Here is a 20,923-nt window from a genome sequence, read left to right as displayed (position 1 = left end):
CGCTCCTCTTACTGTGGAAGACTGTGTGTGTTTCTTCATAAGCTAAGGCTTCCATGAGCCTAAGAGTCATTACTTTTCCTTTCGTGATGGTGTTTAAGCCTACTTACATAGCAATTTTCCTGCCAGCATTCCCTCCCTTCTGAAATAACCCTAGAGAAAAAAAGTGAACTTGTGTGTTAAGAAAAAATGCATGGTCCATGGTCCTTTTGCTGAAGTCAAATCAGGCCTAAGAACCTTGCTAAAGCTATTCTCATAATTAGCATTTAGACTAGATGTTGGCTGCACACCAAAAATACACTTCCCAATCATGCATATGTTCCCAGTGATCAGAACACACCTCGATGCTGTCAAAGATGTGTGGTCACCTTCTGCTGCCAGCTGCTGCCAGGTCTCGAGGTAACCCACAACAGCCTCCCATGGACCAGATGGTGGAAAGGGTTCAGGGGTTGGAACAGCAGACACGTAGCTGCTGGCTGAGAGGTGGGATGGTGGCATGTGGCTACAGCAGCACTTTGCATTTTTGCTTTGGAGTTTTCTTTGGGGATAGTAAATGTCCCCTTTCAAATTTACATATGAAAAAAGTGTATGTGTGTATATTTGTGTGAACACATATAATCTCAAAATGTATACTTATTTGCTAAAGTCAGTAAAGGAATTAATTCTCTGTAGTCACATGTGTGTATACATGTGTATGTATATGTGTGTATATACACATTTTTAAGGTATACAAATGTTCTGAATTTTCTGAGTCAGTCCATATTTCAAAGAGTCAGTCACTTTCAACACAAATATACTTCTACTTGTGAGATCGAGTGACTTGATTTTTGGTTATGAAAATGTGGTCCTATAACTACTGCGTCAACATTGAGAAATCCTATCAGCATGCATCACTGCGTTAGAGGAAAAGCTATCTTTTTCCATAGCCAGAAAAGTAGATACTTTATGTGTACTTCATCTCTATGCTTTCTCATATAACCATACTTCATCTAATCCAGAAAAAAATTATGTATTCAATTTTTCAGAAAATGTAAGAGAAGTCGATTCCTCACTTCCCATTGTCAGCCAAATCTACTGTCTCAAGATACTTAGGAAAGTACAATATAAACCCAGGATAATAAGAAAATTAGAAAGGTCTTTTATTCCTTCTACCTTAACACTCAAAACTTGAAGCCACTTTTTTACCTACAAGGAATAGCATATTTTTCTGATTATGACAGTCACATAACTGAAATATATCTAAATAAACACTAAGTTTATAAAAGAATTCAATAAATTGTTAATAGTGGTTCACAGTTGTGGGAAGCTGAGGTGGGCAGAAGTGATGAATGACTCACTTCCTTTTTTTTTTTTTTCTCTTTATAGACAGGGTCTCACTCTGTTGCTCAGGCTGAAGTGCAGTGATGTGATCATAGCTCACTGCAGCCTCGAACTGTTGGGCTCAAGCAATCCTCTTACCTCAGGCTCCTGAGTAGCTGGGACTACAGACACACGCCATGGTGCCTGGCCACTTTCTTTACGTGTGTAATTTTTAAAGTGTGTGCTTTTTGACTTTTTCTCCTTCTTAGCATGCTTTTTGTAAGTTATACATGCTCATTGTAGAAAATCCAGAAAGTCACCCAGTAAAAAGCCTAAACTTTTCCCCAACTCAGAAGACAACTGTGAACTTCCACTTAATCTTTAAGTTATGTATGTGTGTTTTCGTATTATGCCCTTTTTTCATACTGCTTTGATACTTAATGTTATGTCATCAGCGTTTCTCACACCTTTTGACAGTCTGTGAAACGTAACTTATAAAGGTTACGTAACCCTCCATCACATGGAGATGCCATTATTTATGTAACCAAACTCCCACTACTGGCCGGTTATAGTATTTCCTTTTCCTCTTTCCTTTTCTTCTTCCCTTCCTCCCCTCCTTCCCTCATTTGTTCTTTCTTTTCTGCCTTTGGCTTTTAAAAGAATCCTACAATGAACAATTTGTATGTACATCTCTGTCCATGATTTCTGATTATATCCTTAGGACAGATTCCTGCAAATAGAGTTACTGGGCAAAGGGTACATTAGGTAACGCTTATTCTATTCTAAGATAAAACCGTGGAAATGTCCACTTCATCTCTTTTACACATCCGGAGATTGATGTAGCTTCTTGCTCCCGTGGAGCAGAATTCTAGTATTTCTCTGGGAAGGTCACTTTCAACTAGATGCCCAGTTTGTAGAGGAAATTGCAAAGGCACACGGGAGAGAGAAATCCACTCTAGTAAGTCAGGCCAGGAAGAACCACCCTCATAATAACAGGAAGGCTGTACGTTCCCCAAGGCATGGCCGCTGCACCCTTTCTTCTCTCCTCCTAACAATGCCCAAGTCTTCGCCTTGCCAGTGGCCTAGTTTCCAAAGCTGTAATCACTTTCAAATTGCTCTTGCTTAGAAACCTAAGTTTTCCTTAGATCTGATTTCGGTAAACTTAGGCTTCTCTAAACAAGATTTCTTAGCCACTATCAGGAAAGACTACCCACACCTAGACCCACTTGGGCTTCTCTCAGCAGTGACTGCCCTTCCTCGGGCCATCACAAAGGGCCCTCCTGTCGGGGCACCTGTCTTTGCCTCCGCTCTAACAGTGCAGCCTTGGTTAGAGTGAAAAAACACTACAGATAGAACAGAAGGTTCAAGAGAGTAAAAGTTAAATTTAATGTAGGAACTTCAAATGATCTTTTCTTTGCAAAGAGCTTAAAGTATGCCAGAGTACCAGGGCACTGATAACTCCTTTGTTTTCATGAACTCTTTGTGAGGCAGAGGCAGAGGCGAATTTCCTACACTCCACCCATCAATGAGGGCCAGCAGAGAGGACCTTGATCTGCTCAAGGTCACCAAGCAAGGCTATGGCAACACAGGGTCCAATTGGCTCAGAGCTTCGTTGTCAGGAAGATGTCATCGTTCTATTTGCATTCATCTTCACTGAGTGCGTGCTGGGGGGAGGGGCTTGGAGAGGGAAAGGCCAGACTGAGTGTTACCTGCTGTCGGCATCCTTACCTGTGCAAAGAGTACTACGAGGCTATCATTGTCGGGGAATTCGAGATGCTTGGAGTAAAAGTGATGGAGAGCAGCAATGTCACTCTGAATCAAATCCTTCTTCTCACTGTCTAACTTATCTAGATCTGTGGATAAATAATCCATTATTCTCACTTGGTAGAAAACACAGGATTTCTAGCTACATCCTTTGTTGCTGTAAATGATATAGAGGAAAGGAAAGGGCGAACAAAACCCCCAAAACTAACATGTTGAACCCCCAGAGAACATTCTTCCCCATCACTTGGTTTAACTGACAAACCCTAGGGAAAGAAAGCATGCCATTTCCTCTTCCTCTCCCTCTGATGACTAGAAGTCACTCAGGACATGAGATTTCAACTGACTGTTAGTGACGAGGTCAGGGATGAGTAGCCATGACTCATAAACAGCTTCAGCCTAGTCAAGGGCCCCCCAATTGGCCCAGGAATCTGGGCCATGGTCAAACAACTGGACAACCCCTGATTTCATGGCTTTCAGTAAAAACATCAGCTATTTACAGGACTGCAATTCAGCAAAGATCCAAAAATATTCAGCATGCCAAGAGGGGCCAGCAGGAAGTAGCTCAGGGTGCAATAATTCATCTTGGGAGCTCCTACCTCCTTTAATTATTTCCTAACAATCCTGTCAACTCAGAAGGAAAAAGCTAAAAGTGCTTTTCTTTTTTTTTTTTTTTTTTTTTTTGAGACGGAGTCTCGCTCTGTCCACCAGACTGGAGTGCAGTGGCGCTATCTCGGCTCACTGGAAGCTCCACCTCCCGGGTTCCCGCCATTCTCCTGCCTCAGCCTCCCGAGTAGCTGGGACTACAGACGCCCGCCACGGCGCCCGGCTTTTTTTTGTATTTTTAGTAGAGACGGGGTTTCACCGTGGTCTGGATCTCCTGACCTTGTGATCCGCCCGCCTCGGCCTCCCAAAGTGCTGGGATTACAGGCGTGAGCCACCGCGCCCGGCCAAAGTGCTTTTCAAAACAGCACAAAAGTCAAAATAAAAACTAGTAATGAAAGAAATCACTACTCCTCTGAGCCCAGGCTAGCCCGTCCTCGCTTCAATCCTGCCGAACCCATGTGAAATCTGTGGCTGAGAGAACTGCATGGCTGGTCACAGAGAGACTTACGTGATTCAAACTCCTTCACGGCTAACAATTTTTCCGAAGGTGTTCTCTCTGGGTGGATTTTCTAGCAATTGGGGAAGACATCATACAGATAGATTTTTTAACAACCAGTGTAGAAAGTGGCACTTTCACTTTTACATCAACATAAAGAAAAAGTAACAATTCTTAAGGAAGTAAAACGGGCACCCAAGGACTCCACCACTAGGGCTCTCCAACAACCAAATCCAAAGACTCTTCTAAAGTGCTTTTTAAAATGTCTACTGCGTACCTAATACCCTGATAATACTATCCACATAGTAGGCTCAGAAATGCCTGTTATGGGAAAGAACAGGGCCGGACAACAACTTTTTAGGGTCTTTACTTAAAAGGACTGGGTCTACAGACAAACCATCCTATTTATTATTTCGCCTTCTAAAAAGGAACAAAATCAAACCCCCCATCCATTTTACACTTTCTTTAAGCATAGGCTAAAATGATCTCAAATTCTGTGTTTCAAAAAGAACACTTTTGGTTGTATCTGTGAGCCCAGATTCACTTTAAAGGTGTTGCTGGCTTTGTTCTAGACACCCCAAGAGGAGCTAACAATAGTAAACCCGCTAGGCTTTGAGAACATGAATAAACTTGGTGTTGACAAGAGTTCAAAGGCAGAGCTCAGGAGCTGGCCCAAGGCCGTGTCTTTGTAATCTGGCTATTCAATTTGGGGATACAGGTGGTCTAGCAGGGCACGCTCACCTCCCTAGTTAACATGTTAAGCCTCCCCTTGGTAGTTTGGTAGCCTGTCTCCCCTAATCCTTTGCAAGCTACTAGAATACAAATGGTCTGTTTTTTTAATCATCAAGTCCTATAGAGATGAAAAGATGGGCAGGTAACTTTCATTTAATACACTATTAGTAGTAGTAGTAATTATAATAAAAGTTGAATGAAGCTTGTATAAACTCATCTTTGCATTCAGACTACCCTCCTGGTGCCGAAATATCTCAATAGTTCTTTTTTAGAGCAGAAATCTTCCATTCACGGAATGCATTTTTATAAGATTTATAAGTCATCTCTCTTGGGAAAGCTTTTCATTCAGGAAAGTCTACCAGCCTCTTCTGAATTCTTAAAATATTACTATAAATATCATCAATAATTCAGGGGAAGAAAATAATAAAACACCGGCTTGGCCACCCAATCCTCCCAAGATGCGCAGAGATCCCATCTGATGACTTAATGGCTCTGATGCCTCACCCAGTCATCCTAGTCCCTCTGACTCATTCAGCCCAAATACTCTGCATACATTTAAAGGTAACTGTCATTAAGGATCCGAAAGTTAACCTCCTGCAGGGAAAGAAGTCTGATGCTTTAGTCTCACTCTACAGGCAACCCATGAATGGCTTTGGATACTCTCAGCTGGCGAGGTAGCATTTCAGCAAGCACCTGACCTAAGCTGAACATAGTGGAAAGATGACCTCAGAGTTTGGAAATGTTCTACTTCTGTTTACACAGCCCAGGATCCTAACTTGGTCTGGGGACAGATACATGCTAATCATTTCCATCACATTTGGCTTAGATTAAAAAACAGAAAAACTTTAAGGGCAGAGGAGGGCTGGTAGGTATATGGAAGAGGTAGATGAAATTTCAGTTTTGTTTTTTTTTCATTTTTAAAGACAGGGTCTCATTTACTTTGTTGCTCAGGTTGGAGTACAGTGGTACAATCACAGCTCACTGCGCCTTGAAGTTCCGGGTTCAAGCAATTCTCCTGCCTCAGCCTCCAGAATAGCTGGGACCACAGGTGTATACCACCACGCCTGGGAAATTTTTTTAATTTTTAAAATTTATTACAGAGAATGGGTCTCACTTTGTTGCCAAGGCTGGTCTCCAACTCCTGGATTCAAACAATCCTGCTGCCTTAGCCTCCCAAAGTGCTAAGATTACGGGTATGAGCCACTATGCCTGCCCAGACGAAATTTCAGCTTTAAAAGATTTATAGTCCAGAGGCCCTGCCACCAACTTCTCTGACAACACTGAGAAGCAAGACCTCCACAGCCTGGGCACAGGCCTTCTAAGCCCCACACTGCCTATTTCATTGGATCACAAGGACAAGTCCTATGGCATTTTCCTGTCCTCTTTTTAGTTTGGCCCTTCCAAGATTGGGTGTCTAATTATCATGCAATCAGCAAGAACGAACCAGATCACGGGGAGAACAGTCAGTGTGGTGGCTAAAGCAATTTCATCCTGGATGTTGATGTACCATGTTGACTTTTGGTTAACTCCTGCTCTGGGAATGCTTCTAAGATTTCTACTTTATCTCCAGTTACCTTAAATCCTGCCTTAGGTCAAAACAATCTTGAGCACAAATCTTGCTCTCAGGCAGATTCGCATAGCATCCTTACATTTCCTTTCAACTGCTGTACACATTTCTTCCCCATAGTATATAAGCCCTGGGTCTGGCGGGTAATGGTGCATGGATCCACCATCTTGTCTTGCTGCCGCCCAAGACATAGACATGGCTTCAGTTCATAAGTCCTAGTAAATGTTTCTAATAAGCTGGATTTGTCAGCTTCTTTCTTCTGTCTCTCAGCTTCCTTAGTCTTTGAGGGTAAGTTTGCATAGGACTGCCCACCAAGCCTGTGCCCACCAGACCAATAGTCTGACTATTCTGACTCTGAATAGTCAGAGTTGGCATCACCTCTGGAGAAAGCCATTGATGACTATCATCTGTTTCCATCAAGGGTGCCTCTTTCTTTCCTTCTTCTTCACTTTTTTTTTTTTTTTAACTCTCTTCCCCTCTCCCTTGCCTCTATTTCTACTTTTCCATTCTTTCTCTTCTTTGCACATGTCATAGTCGTGGCTGTTCCATCCAATTCTTTGCCTGCCTATGCACAGGCAAGAAAGGAGCCAAGAAACAGCAGAATATTGCACAGGACAGGGGAACAGAGTACACTCTTTATGTCAGAATGGAAAGAGGGGAAAATCTCAAAGCTGTTCAGACCAATCTGCTTCCCGAGGAAGCTCTAATTATTTGGGGTCAGGCTTTTCATGTCATGTACTTCTATGTAAACCTGTCATAAAAACAGCTCAGAATTTCAGAGCTGTGGCTATGCTCCTGGTCTGGGGTGAGCAACAACCTAATTGCACAGGGCACACAACAAACCAGATTATGCCTGGAGTATTTTCCCCACCCTTGTCCATATGGATATGATAGGAAATGGAGTCTAAGGATGTTTAATGAGGGATGGTTACCAAAGGTCAGTTACTCATCTTTCTGACCTTTAAAAATAAAATAAAATAAAATGCACTTGAACACTGTCCCATTTCCTCACCTGTTTGGCCAGAATCCTTGCTGTTAGTCTTACAGTCTCCGAGGGAGTCCAGTTTTCCCCAAAAACAACCATGGGAGAACATTCCAGCTTGTGCATGGGCCAATCTTCTTTCTGGGAAGATTGAAAAAAACATTATTAAAGAACAGCACACACACTGGAATAAAGTGTGAGAGAAGAGGATGCAATGAGTCCCCCTAGTAAAGGTCAAGTAAAATATGTTTCCTTTTGGAAAACACGAGGATGCTCACAAAAGCTAGAGATTAAAACATCCTTTAAGATAGACAGGATTGTGTGACCTCGACTCAGGCCTGGTCAAGATTGTTGGGATGAGAAGATCTACTTTGTGTTTTTTCCTCAAGCACCTCATGGCTTTCTGCAGCTCCTCATTATTCCAAACAACACATACATTTTTCCATCATCTGTTCAAGCTGTCAAATTGCAGAGGGAGCGATTTGAGTATCAGCCATTGATTTGGCTCTGTTGCCTCACAGTTCCGCTCTGGTTTTGTTCTCACGTCAGGGCAAATAATGGAGAGTTGACTTACACAGCAATGAGTCCCTTTTACAGGTGACTTTTTTTTTTTTTTTTTTTTTTTTGAGGCAGAGTCTCGCTCTGTCACCCAGGCTGGAGTGCAGTGGCCGGATCTCAGCTCACTGCAAGCTCCGCCTCCCGGATTTACGCCATTCTCCTGCCTCAGCCTCCCGAGTAGCTGGGACTACAGGCGCCCGCCACCTCGCCCGGCTAGTTTTTTTGTATTTTTAGTAGAGACGAGGTTTCACCGTGTTAGCCAGGATGGTCTCGATCTCCTGACCTCGTGATCCGCCCGTCTCAGCCTCCCAAAGTGCTGGGATTACAGGCTTGAGCCACCGCGCCCAGCCTACAGGTGACTTTTTAAAAAGCACAAATGAGGGTTCCATGAAGGGCAACACTGGAAGAAATTTAGGAATATTTAGGACTTCCCAAAGATGTACTGGATAAAACAGTAGTATTCTTTCTTTCTTTCTTTCTTTTTTTGAGACGGAGTCTCGCTCTGTCGCCAGGCTGGAGCACAGTGGCAGGATCCCGGCTCACTGCAACCTCTGCCTCCTGTGTTCAAGCGATTCTCCTGCCTCAGCCTCCTGAGTAGCTGGGATTACAGGTGCCCGCCACCATGCCCAGCTAATTTTTGTATTTTTAGTAGAGATGGGGTTTCACCATGTTGGCCAGGATAGTCTTGATCTCTTGACCTCATGATCCATCTGCTTAGGCCTCCCAAAGTGCAGGGATTACAGGCTTGAGCCACCATGCCTGGCCTAACAGTAGTATTCTTTCTATCATATGTGCGAAGTTTTCCTGCCCCAGGTAGGGGGATGAAGGACACTTGCTGCTGGAAGGGTGGAGGCGTCATCACTTGAGATGGGGAAGGCACTGAGAGAAGGACACCATGGCGTTTTGGAGGCTAAGGGAGGAAAGTACTTTGAGGACTAGAGAGTAAACGATGATGCCAGTGCTGGAGATAGGCTTAGTGTGAGATGACGGAGAATGTGATTTGGAATCATGGAAGCTTGCTGGTTTTCATAAAAACCAGTTTTGGTGGGATGATGGGGTAAGAAACGACTGGGAGCAAATTCAAGAGAGAATGAAAGGAGACACAGGTTAGAGTAGTGGAAAGTTGCGGGGGATTTTTTTTTTTTTTTAGGTGGGAAATGTCAGAGCACGTTGTATACTGATGGGAGCCCTTACAAACTGTCTCTTTCACGGTGGGGTACTATCCTCTCTGTCCTTGACCTTCCCTAGCTCAGAAAATGGCCATAAATCCTCAGGGCAGGGAGGCTGAATGGGTGGATCACCTGAGGTCAAGAGTTTGTGACTGGCCTGGCCAATGTGGTAAAACCCCATCTCTACTAAAAATAAAAGAATTAGCCAAGTGTGGTGGTGTGTGCCTGTAGTCCCAGCTACTCGGGACGCTGAGGCAGGAGAATCGCTTGACCCAGGAGGCAGAGGTCGCAGTGAGCCGAGACTGCACCACTGAGCTCCAGCCTGGGCAACAGTGTGAGATTCTGTCTCAAAAATAAAAATATATGCTCGGGCCAGAAAGCTAGAGTTATCCTTGATGCTGCTCTCTCACTCACACTCCACATTCAGTCAGTTCTAGCAAATCCTCTGTCTCTGCCCGGAATCTGATCCCTTCTTAGTACCCCAACCTTTCTACCCGGCTGCAGCCCCAACGTCTCTCATGACTAATGTCCTGCCACTGCCTTCTAACTGGATGCCCGCTTCTGTCCTTGCTCCCATGGACTAGGTTCCAAAGAGCAGCCTGAGGGATCCTGTTGACAAAACTCAGATCAGGCCAGTCCTCAGCTCAAAACCTAACGGCTTTTCTCATCCAGGCAAAAGGCCAAGCGCTAAAGGTAACCTAGGAGGCCATACATGATGGGAGTGCCCCTGCACCACCCCTAGCCCATCATCTCCCACCACACTCTCACCTGCCTCACTGCACTTGGCCACAGCAGTGTCCTGGCTATGCCTGGAGCCATGCACCTGCCTCAAGGCCCTTTGCACTTGCTCTGTTTTGTGGCTAGCACTCTCCTCCCCTGGGTATCTATGTGGCTCCCTCCCTCCTCCTCTCCAGCCGCTGCTGGAATGTCACCTTCTCAAGATACCTGCCACCATCACCCTGTCAGAAACAGCACTTCCCCATCATTCTCCCTTTCCTTGTTTTCTGCAGCTTCTTAGTACTTCTCACCACCTGAGCATATTACATATTGATTAGTTGTTTGGTTTAGTAGCTGTCTCTCCCCAGGAAAATAAAGAAACTTTATTTTGTTCATAGCTGTAACCCCAGAACTGACAACAGTGCCTGGCATTTACTAGGCACTCAATATAGTTGCTGAAGGAATGAAGATGTCTCCCCACCCCCTTCCCTCCACCCTGATCCCCCAAGAAGGAAGCACATACTGTCACTTAATGATTTAATGCAGTCTGTGGTACAGCCCCTTAGCTCAAGTTCTGGGCCAAGATGTTCTGCAGAGTTAAATAACGCCGCGCCAAATATAACTAAGAGCAGGGAGGAAAAGAAATGACAAGATATGCACAAGGGAGAAGAGAATCTGTTTTTAGCCAAAGCCTAAAATGAGAGCATGGTGATGAGGCAAAGAGGTGGGAACAGGTGGGTCTGGCTCCCTGCAGACTAATCAGCTCCCTCCTCAGCTGCAGAGCAAAGAGGAAAAGACAGAGATGACCCTCGGGATATCTGAGGGGCTAAGGGGACCTACCAGCTCGGGACAGATGGATCATTAACAACTATAGACAAATGCCCACTCTGACTCCAGGAACTCCAAGAAAGCTCCAAGACATGAACTCTGTCCCTAATGGGCCTGCAAGCTGTTGTTTTCTGAACTGCAGGTGGTGCTTTGGTGTTTAGCAACTACAATGAATTCTTGGGAAATTAAATATGAACATTTATTAATATAACTATTATTTACAAAATACAATCTATTTATTAATGTAGTTGATTTAAAATTAATGTTACTGTAAATATTACATAATTTATTGATATAAATGTCCTCAAAAGGAAGGGAATCAAACATAAGGAAAGCTCTGGGAGGAAAGCAGAGTGCTGTCAAGCAGGAGGGCTACTGACCTGGCACTCAAGAAACCTGCCATTTATTCCCACTCTGCAGCGAAACAGCTGTGTGACTACGCAGGTCTCTTAATCCCTTTGCATCTGTCTCCTTGGCTGTAAATAACATGATCCTTAAGTTACTTAGCAAGTCCAGAATTCTGAGTCTATGAGTTTACACCTTCCAACAGTGATAATCAGATATCAAGCTTGAAGACTACCAACAAATGTGGGCCAAATACGGATCATCAGGCATTCATGCAGATGCAAAGGATCCCATCAACAGATCCACAAGAAGCACTCAGAACAATGCCTGGCCCAGGCTGCGCTCTGAAACGTTGGTAATTGTTCATTCATTCCTTCATTCGTTCAATAAGTCCTGCAACTGACCCTAGAGGCAGGGATGGGAGATGAAGTCTTTGACTTTAAGCAGTTTATGGCAATGTCAGAACCAAGATAAAAGAGCACCTACAATTAGATACAGTTCCATTCATAGCAGTTAAAATCAGGTAGCTGGATAAACAAGAAAATGCAGAATCAGGTTAAATTTCATTAAAGAAAATTTACCATAGTAATACTGTTTCACTTTCTTTTTTGAAGGCGGATTAATGGAGGAAGGGCAGAGATATACCATGATGGCACTGCACAGTTTTAATTCTTAAAAAAGGAAGATGTGATAGTATCTAGTAAAAATGTCAGGTTTTAAACATATTTCGATACATTCTCTTCTATCACAGAGATGGTCCACATACTTTAAAGAACCTGACAGAGGCAACTACCCTAGTTTTGCCCGTAAGAAATTACAAGCAACCAGACTGGACAAAATTGAAAAAAAAATTAGGCTAACCTGATGAATAGGAACGAATGTTATAAATTATTTTTGAATACTGGCAGTACTGCTGTATACAGAGTGATTTTGCAACTCTTTATGCTTTTTTAAATGTTATCAATTTTTCTAAAAGTTTTCCCACTATTCTTCAAAATTCAAGATAGTGCTCCTGCCCTGATTGCGATCCTTATAAAATTTTCTGTAAACCAGGATCTCATTTTCCTAAAATAAAATAATAAAACACACATATAAGCACAGAAGGGATTCAGGAAGATATATACCAAAGTATTCTCTCAAGGAATAAGATTATGAATACTTATTCTGTTCTATTAGTCTGCACTTTCTGATTCTCCCATAATGAGGACAGATTGTGCAACTTAATCAAATCTATAAAAAACGTGAGATATGGAATTTTTCATACTGATGGTCCTCTTTTAAAACTTCTAATTCATTTTCAACTAAGATAATAACTACTGTGCATGACTTTCACTTTTGCACATAGTCAAAAATGCTTAAAGATGCATAAAGAGTTGCAAAATTGTCTCATGGTGCACCAGCATTTCCAACACTGGAAGAAAAGACTGATTACTATGGCATCTAGTTTCCTGCTGAGCAAATATGTTGCCTTCCTCGATAAGGAGACTGAATTTTCATCATGAAGTCCCTTTTCTGCCTCTAGCATTTGGTGTTTCTATTCTTCTAACAACAAACACAGTCTACCTGTACACATTCACATGTGATTTCTTAAAATGTGGAACAGGGAAAAAATGTCACAGGATTTCTGCTTTCCACTAGCATGATCCTTGAGAAGAAGAGTACAAAAGCAATCAGGTGGACACCTGACCACCTTATACAAAGATGGCCCATGCTGCTGAAATACCATCACCAGGACATACGCTTTGCATTTTCCCAATATAAGCGATGAGACATACTCAGTCATTCACATGCATTTCTTCCTACTGGTGATATTAAAGATTTAGACAAAAAGAGTGGCCCAAATTTAAGATGCTTCCTATGGCTGACAGGAGAGAACTAATCCAGGATTGAACCTACGACTGTGGCCCCATTACACAAATCACCCATAACAATAGCATTTATTAGACATGTTCTATACTTCAGTTATTTTCTAGTTAATGATAAGGGCCTACTATTTTCTCACATGCTCCTCATACACACTTAAAAAAAATCCCTTCCTACTTTCAAAGCTTACTCATAACCCCCTCAGCTCTAAAACACAAAGGTTTTCTTCTTTATAGTCATTACAGTTAAGAAATATACCCTAGAAAGTTCTACTGCACAATGATTTATTCTATATAATAACTTTCTAAAACTCTTCTCTTGAAAATATCCTGGTACAATTTATGGGTGAATGGGTGAATGAATAATATACTTTGCTTCCCAGGTGTATTTAGAAAAATAAATACAGCTCATTAAAACACACAGGTTACAAAATAACACGCCCAATTAAAAAGGAATTTCTGTTTCTTTTGTATTTCCTCCCATTACCCTTTCATGCATTAGCAATTAAAATCTTTCCTCTGGCACCATCACACTGAGTCAAGTGAACTAAGAGGAAAGTAACAGGACAAGATAGAACAAAACTGTATCAAATGAAGCAAAATCCGAAAGCACAGCATGCAGACAGAAGAGGGCTTGGGGAGAACATACACCATGGCTAGGATCCCCTAAGAAGCTTTACTCTGTGTAAAGAGGAAACCCCCAGGAAGCAATGTGAGCCTTTAGGACTCTTGGAGAGGTTTCTGGCCACGGCAACAACGGACGCAGCTCTCTCCTTTCACATCCACTGAAGGCCACTTCTCTTTCTCTGACATTCCCACAGCACCTCCTTCTCTAGAGGGCCCTCACCTCTCCCAAGCACACTACTGTGAAGGGGTGAAAGCCCTCCCCAAGTGGTGTGTAAAGTCTCATCTTCCCTGCCACTGTTTGACCTTGGGTGATCTTGGATCACCCAACCAGTTGGGACTATGCTTTCTTATCTACTGACACACTGAACTCGATAACCTCTATCCCAACTCCACCATCTGCTGTGTGGCACTGACCACCTGATGACTCCAGGGGGGTAGGGCCTACCTTTGAGAAAGGACCAGTTAATTACTGGCAGCTGAGGGCCATGCTTTCTTAGGTGGAGAATCACTCAATTACCTTCCTCATCGCCGCTCTTGTTTTGTGCCACGTTTTATCCTTTAAGCAGAGCCTCTACTTTGATCCCATGCAAGCGCTCCCTTAAGCCAAACCCTGAACACATTTTTATCTGGAGCAGATGCCCCAGATTCCTCCCTAATGATTTCCTTTACGAAGCCCTTGCACTACCCTTTATTTCTAGGCACTTACTTTTATTAAACCTTTATGTCTGCTCTATCTCTTTATAATACACTGCCCATACTTATTTAGTTCTTCAGTACCAAAGGATGAAAAACCTTAATGGTCATTAGCCTCTTCCTTCAGCAGTGGGAGAGAGATGAAACAAAAATGAAACTTACAGGTCAGATCCAACCTGCCACCTCTAGAAACAAGAGGCTTCAGGAGCTGCAGTATCACTCACCCCCTACAAGGGTGCTTTGGTCACCAGATACTTAACAGAAGCACAGGAAAGCAGAATTGCAGAAGTAATCCCCAGTGCTCAGGGTGCCCCTGCCCGGGAACTGAGTAAGCAGCAGGGGAAACTCCATCATGAGGCTGCACACAGCAGGCTCTCTTGGCCTGCAGCCTTGCAACAGTAGAATCCCATAACTATTTCCTCCATCCTGGAGTTCCTTGCTCCCCTAAGCAATTGTCTTATTATGAAGTGACCACCTGTATAGTTTTGTTCAAGGGCAGGACATCTAGACTGTTCAACTTCTTGTTGTAGAGTAATAAACTGGCATTGTGGCACATACAGGTTGGAATATTGGTTAATGTGAGCCTCCCCCAAGGGAGGACACCCCTCATTGCACGCTTACAGATGAGGTCTCTGAATCTGCACATCTGGGATTCTAGGTCCTGGGGACAGGGAAACCATAAATGGGCATCTCAAATCCCAACGTGGGCCACGACGATTCATCAAAATACTGCCACCCCGTAAGGCCTAACAGAAGACAGTTTAGCAGCATGCTCAGGAGATTCAGACTCGCAGCTAACTCCACATGCCACACACTCTGATGGTACTCGTTAATACACTGTTCACAGCTACTTAACGGAGTTAAGACTCATTTTGTAATAAGCATTGTTCACACAACGTACACCATTAGTACCCTCAAGTTCTTAGAATCCAGTCATTCTCTCAGGCTGAAAAACCAAGCCCCTTAAATCAAAACTATGCTGTTTATTTCTTTGCATAAAGCTAAGCTTTAGTCTAGCCTGAATTACACAAATTCGATTTTCCTGTGGACTGTAATTGATTATTTATACTAACTCCTCACACCTGTATATAGGGTTACAGCTTATATAAAACTTTAATATCTATCACATCACGTGGTCCCTAACTCATCAAGGTGGGCACCACTGTCCTCAGTTCAGATTTAAAGAAACTGAGCCTCGGGGATGTTTTGTAACTTGCCAATTTCTGTCTTTCTTTTGAGACAGAATTTCACTCTTGTCGCCCAGGCTGGAGTGCAAAAGCGCGATCTCCGTTCACTGCAACCTCCGCCTCCCAGGTTCAAGCGCTTCTCTGGCCTCAGCCTCCAGAGTAGCTGGGATTACAGGTACCCGCCACCATGCCTGGCTAATTTTTTCCTATTTTTAGTAGAGACGGGGTTTCACCATGTTGGCAAGGCTGGTCTTGAACTCTTGACCTCAGGTGATCCGTCCGCCTTGGCCTCCCAAAGTACTGGGATTACAGGCGTGAGCCACCGTGCCCGGCCATAACTTGCCAATTTCATACAAGTAGCAGAGCCAGGACCTGCTCCTAGGACCACAGCCTCCTGCTGCTCTATGCTATATGATCTGAACTACATGTGACTCCCTATGCTTGCTTTGCTACAGAACCAGAATGGAATGAGTTAACTTTTTAGAAGTGTTTAACTTACATATAGAAACAGCTAACTCATCTAGCAGGCCTAGAATCAAACTGTATATGTCGCAGGGCCTGCTGATCTCTACAATGCCAATGCACTACTCTATCTACAATTGGTAGGAGCAAAGTATGATCTTTCCTCTTCAAAAGAAGGCACCCTCCCCGAAAACTCAACTACGAGCTCCATTTATATTCTCACTGCCACACAGGCTGACAACCTCTGAGAGCCTGCTGTGGGAAACACAGGGAAGGGGACGGTGCATATGGTCTTCAGAGCCAAGGCAGAGTCTGAGATTCCCAAGCCAAGGTCTCAGCCTGTGCTCCATTCTGGAGAGGGGCCGCTGTCCCTGGGGCGCTACAGTCAGATAAGACACCAGGGCTTAGCAATCTCTCCCACAAATAATGCTCTTTGAGGCCTTTCAGAGGCCAACAGTGCAGGGAGGTGAGAAAGTAAAAAAAAAAAAAATAGTGGGTAAGCCAAAGTAGACTAGGGATGGGGCTGGAGGGTGGGGAGGGGAGAAGGACAACACCAGGTATTTGGAACAACAAAAAGAGATGCAGATAGGCAGAAAATCTTCCCTGTACCATAGAACCACCCTTTAACAGCATCACCATTTCCCAAGGTATATTAATAGGTTCTCTTTAAAAATAAATGCCAGGGGGAGTATAGAGAGATCGAACAAGAAGGCTTAGAAATTCACAATGACATACTAGTGTATCAAAGACTATAACAAGTTCTGAAGTAAAGAGACCACGTTCCCCTAAATTGTTTGAACATGAAATGCATTTTCTGTGAAATATCTCCGAACATTTTGTGGAACGAGTGTTTACTGTAACAGTTTGGGAAATACCACTCTTAGGCCCTCAAAGAGTCTACCAAGAATTCCTCCAACATTCTCCTTATTAACCTTCCCATTCCTACATTTCAGGATTCATTTGAGACTCATCCATCCTGAACCCCTCAGTCCTGACTGCTCCTGAGGCACTGGCTCCAATTACGAGTTCAGAATAGCCCCCCTCTGGCTACACAGAGGCTGGACCAGGGGCTCATCTGAGTCTCGCTGTAAGCAGGTTGGATTCAAACAGCCCAAGGGTAAGATGTAGCCTGCTATGGAGGAATTTATAAAAATACAACAATAAAAAATTTAAAAACTTAAAGACAGCATTTTAACATTGTTTATTTGTTATCTCTGCATCTTCCATCTGTGGCTGCAGTCCTTGGGGCAAACTTGCTAGCACACCTGCCTGTATCTAACATGGTCTTCTCTTCTTCTGCACCTCAATTTTGGTGCTGCATGCGGCCTCAAACTGTTACTGCCTATCACTGGCTGCCTGTGAGGTTGGGGTCAGCATACATCCAAGGATATCCAGCCACATCCTATGCTTTCCAGCTCTGGCTACAGGGGGGCGCTGAGGAATGCCATGACAAGGAAGAGGACTTCAGAGGAAATTAGGCCCTCCCTGCCAATGGCCCAGCACCTACCTGACACTCCACATTGCAGTAAAATGCCTGCTTGCATCTTCCACATTTGGACAATCCTTCTTTCCTTAAAAACAGAAAGGGCACTGTAGTGGTGAGAGGCACAGAAACGTGAAGCTGTACATTTTATCATGCAATAACAAAAGCCACCTGGTTGGAAAGCAGAGCCAAGGTTCACCTTACCTTACTCTCCCACCAAGAAGGCGCATGTTCCTTAACGAGAGTTTGACCAGATTTAGCCTTTGAGGAGTGAGTGAGTCAAACAGTGCACGCACTCACATTTACCGAGCCCACCAGTATGAAGGGTGCTGTCCAAAGAGATGAGGGACAATGGCTCTGACTGACCGGTGACCTGGCCAAAATCACCAAGGCTATGAACATCACCTGTACTACTGGTCAGTAGTTCAGGGCAAGTCAAGGTTCTTATGTCCTGATTTTCTCATCTGCTAAAGAGGCACAGAAATAAACAAAACCATGTTGTAGGTTTGACCCCAAGAAGATGGAGTGTTGGGGTGCAGCTGCTCTAGTGAAAATCCCATGTGAGTGACAACTCTCATTATTTAGAAACTGCAAGTAATGCAAAGATGGAATTTAGTATGCTAGGACTATATGAATGCCGTCCAGAAAGCTAAGTTTCAAAGTGCAACCTAGCAAGTGGAGATAGATTTTTTTTTTTTTTTAAGACAGGGTCTCACTCTGTCACCCAGGCTGGAGTGCAATGACATGATTCTGGCTCACTACAGCCTTGACTTCCCAGGCTTAGGCCATTCTCCCACACCAGCTCCCAAGTAACCGGAACTTCAGGGCATGTGCCACCATGCCTGGCTAATTTTTGTATTTTTTGTAGAGACGGGGTTTCATCATGTTGCCCAGGCTGATCCCCAACTCCTGGGCTCAAGCCATCCACCCGCCTCAGCCTCCCAAAGTGCTGGTATTATAGGCATGAGCCACCGTGCCCCTGCCAAGAGACAGATTCTTGAATACGGTATTATGGGATCTGATTGCTACACATGCTCATTTTGTCAGTGTACTATTTAGCTATTCTTCTGCCTCTTCATAATGGGGTCAATTCAACTTATTCATTGTTATATCATTTTCCTGCTTCCCATAAAGGACAGGGACATTGTTGCTTCCCAACTGTTAGGTGCTAGCGTGTGTATTGTGTGAGATGAACCAAAGCTTTTTCAAAAGCTGAAAAGCCACTGAATTAAGCCACATACTACAAAACTCTTTACTTTTTTTCCGAAGTAGGGAACAATTACATTGTTTAAGTCAGAGCGCAATCGGTAAAACCTGCTGTCTAACTCTTTCCCATCCCGGTGAAGCCAGCTTCTGGACTTGTGGAGATACCGACACCATGAAGCGGCTACACTGCCGCAGAGCCACCCTGTGCCACCTCGTCCCACCTCCTCTGCAGCCCAGCAGAGCTGATGGGGGCGGGGGCGGGAGCGTGCACGGTGGGGCTGACATCTTATAATACGGATATACATATTGTCACGCTGCAGAATCCTCCGCTGCTTCTCGTCAGCAAGTGGTAGTCACCACACTCCTCCTACAGCATCAAGGAAGTCTTCCAAAAATTCTACTGTTGGAACTAAACAGACTGCCTTGCAGCTTTCATGACAGCACTTGGATTCCAAGAAGCAGACTGAAGAATGTGGGAGAAAAACACATCTTGGGGTTGAGGCATAAATAAATATTCCAAGTTTGCACACCTCAATAGTTCAAAAAGGAACCTGATAATTTATCTGATGTATTCTCTGGTCTAAAATACTCCCCCTAACCCCCAGGGTATATCTGAAGGGACTGAACTGACTTTGCATTTTGGAATCTAGAAGAAACAAGATGCACAGACCCTTGCTCTCTCGCGAAATGCACTAAAAAAATCACGGTGAAGTGACTCGTCAGCAAGCACTGGGTGACATGCGCTGTGCAGAAATGCCCAGGGGAGGAAAAGCAAAGACAGCAGAGCCAGGGAGGAAGCTTGCAAACTTCTTTCCATGGAGAGGTGTGTCAGGAAATAGATAACGGTGGGAGATGCTACCCTTTAAAAATGTCCATCCGAAAAGTCATCTTTAATGTTTGTTTTTATAGGGGGCAGGTTAGAGACCTCTGAGAACTTGGTTGAAGCTTTTAACTTTCTCTAATAACCCACCTTCTCCCCCAACCCTAATGAACAAAAGAAGTCTGTAAAATTTCAAGGGCTTTTTGAAATTCATTCAACATGAATAAGTTAAACAGCATTTAACTTGTTGTTAAATGCTGAACAACAAAAAAATTAACAGGCTCAGGGGCCACTTAAAAGCCCATATGTAGGACCAGCAAAGAGCCTCTGACACCAGCGTTGAGAACCCCTGATGTAAGAGATTAGAAAATTATCATGGTTAAAAAGATATTTATTAGCTCCACAACATACAAAAAAAAACAAGGATTAATACAGGTTTTCCTGCACAGAAACCAGTAGTAAAGTTAACCTGAAACCAATACTAGTTTGCAGCCTCCACGTTACATCCCAAGGAGATAGTAGGCAACTAAGCTCTAGGGAACTAGGAAAGAATTCTAGATTTCATCAAAATAATACCTCTCCCAAAGGCTGGCCTTCATTCGAACCAGCTTGTCACCAAGTCCACAGCCCAAACAATAAAGAGCAGGAAGTAAAGGCTAACTTTTCAGTGTTGGCTAAAATATGATATATACATCATTTCTACTATCTATCCCAGTGGTTCTCAAGAAGGTCTGCAGACTGCTGGGGTCCTGGAGACCGTTTCAGGCAGTTGGTGAGAGACAGAATTCAGATTATTTGCTTTTTTTATCACTGTCTTAACATTTGTAATGCAGAAGGTGTAAGGCATAAAGGTTCCTGGAGGGTAGTAAACCTTCAGATACCTGAGCGTAAATCAAAGCCCAGGAAACACTGTATTCTTTTTTTTTTAGACAGAGTCTTGCTCTATTGCCCAGGCTGGAGTGCAGTGGTGCAATCTTGGCTCACTGCAACCTCCACCTCTTGGGTTCAAGCAATTCTCCTCCCTCAGCCTCTTGAGTAGCTGGGATGACGGCCAGGTGTGATAACGCCCAGCTAATTTTTGTATTAGTAGAGACAAGGATTCACCATGTTGGCCAGGGTGGTCTCGAACTCCTGACCTCAGCTGATCCACCCACCTCAGCCTTCCAAAGTGCTGGGATTACAGGCATGAGCCACCGCGCCCGGTAAGAAACACTGTATTCTTTACTGCCACACTGTTAGTAAGACGGGGAAAGCCAGTTTCATGAACGTCCCTGACATTCATGAAATTAACTTTACTAAATGAATATTAACTTTACTAAATCTCGATTCTTAAGTATGTATCTCTTTGGCATTGTATAGTGAAGCAGGAAGAATGCAAAAAGTATTTCTGCTTCGTACTGAAGTCCAGGGGCTATGTCACGAAAGAGCACTGGTGTGATCACTGGCGTTGTAAACTGAACTAGCCACTTTCTTCTTGGAAACATTCCTGGCCTTTTTCTTTCTTTCTTTCTTTTCTTTCTTTCTTT

The 20,923-nt window shown here is 43.7% G+C and overlaps 1 protein-coding gene across 1 annotated transcript in view; it reads right to left on the bottom strand.

Annotated features, from left to right (window-relative positions):
* The window catches only part of SMYD2 (SET and MYND domain containing 2), an 81,371-nt gene that overhangs the window by 15,354 nt on the left and 45,094 nt on the right, over positions 1-20,923 (bottom strand). The window contains exons 6-9 of the mRNA XM_011929508.1: positions 17,396-17,459; positions 7,471-7,581; positions 4,172-4,232; positions 3,025-3,149 (exon numbers count right to left, since the gene is read on the bottom strand). Of these exons, the coding sequence (XP_011784898.1) occupies positions 3,025-3,149; positions 4,172-4,232; positions 7,471-7,581; positions 17,396-17,459 (361 nt within the window). The remainder of the gene's footprint in view (positions 1-3,024; positions 3,150-4,171; positions 4,233-7,470; positions 7,582-17,395; positions 17,460-20,923) is intronic.

This window comes from Colobus angolensis, unplaced genomic scaffold (genome assembly GCF_000951035.1).
Source record: "Colobus angolensis palliatus isolate OR3802 unplaced genomic scaffold, Cang.pa_1.0 Scaffold81, whole genome shotgun sequence".
NCBI classification, from domain to species: Eukaryota; Metazoa; Chordata; class Mammalia; order Primates; family Cercopithecidae; genus Colobus; species Colobus angolensis.
Note: the sequence above shows the minus strand (reverse complement) of the source record. Positions and strands in the feature narration are given on the sequence as shown.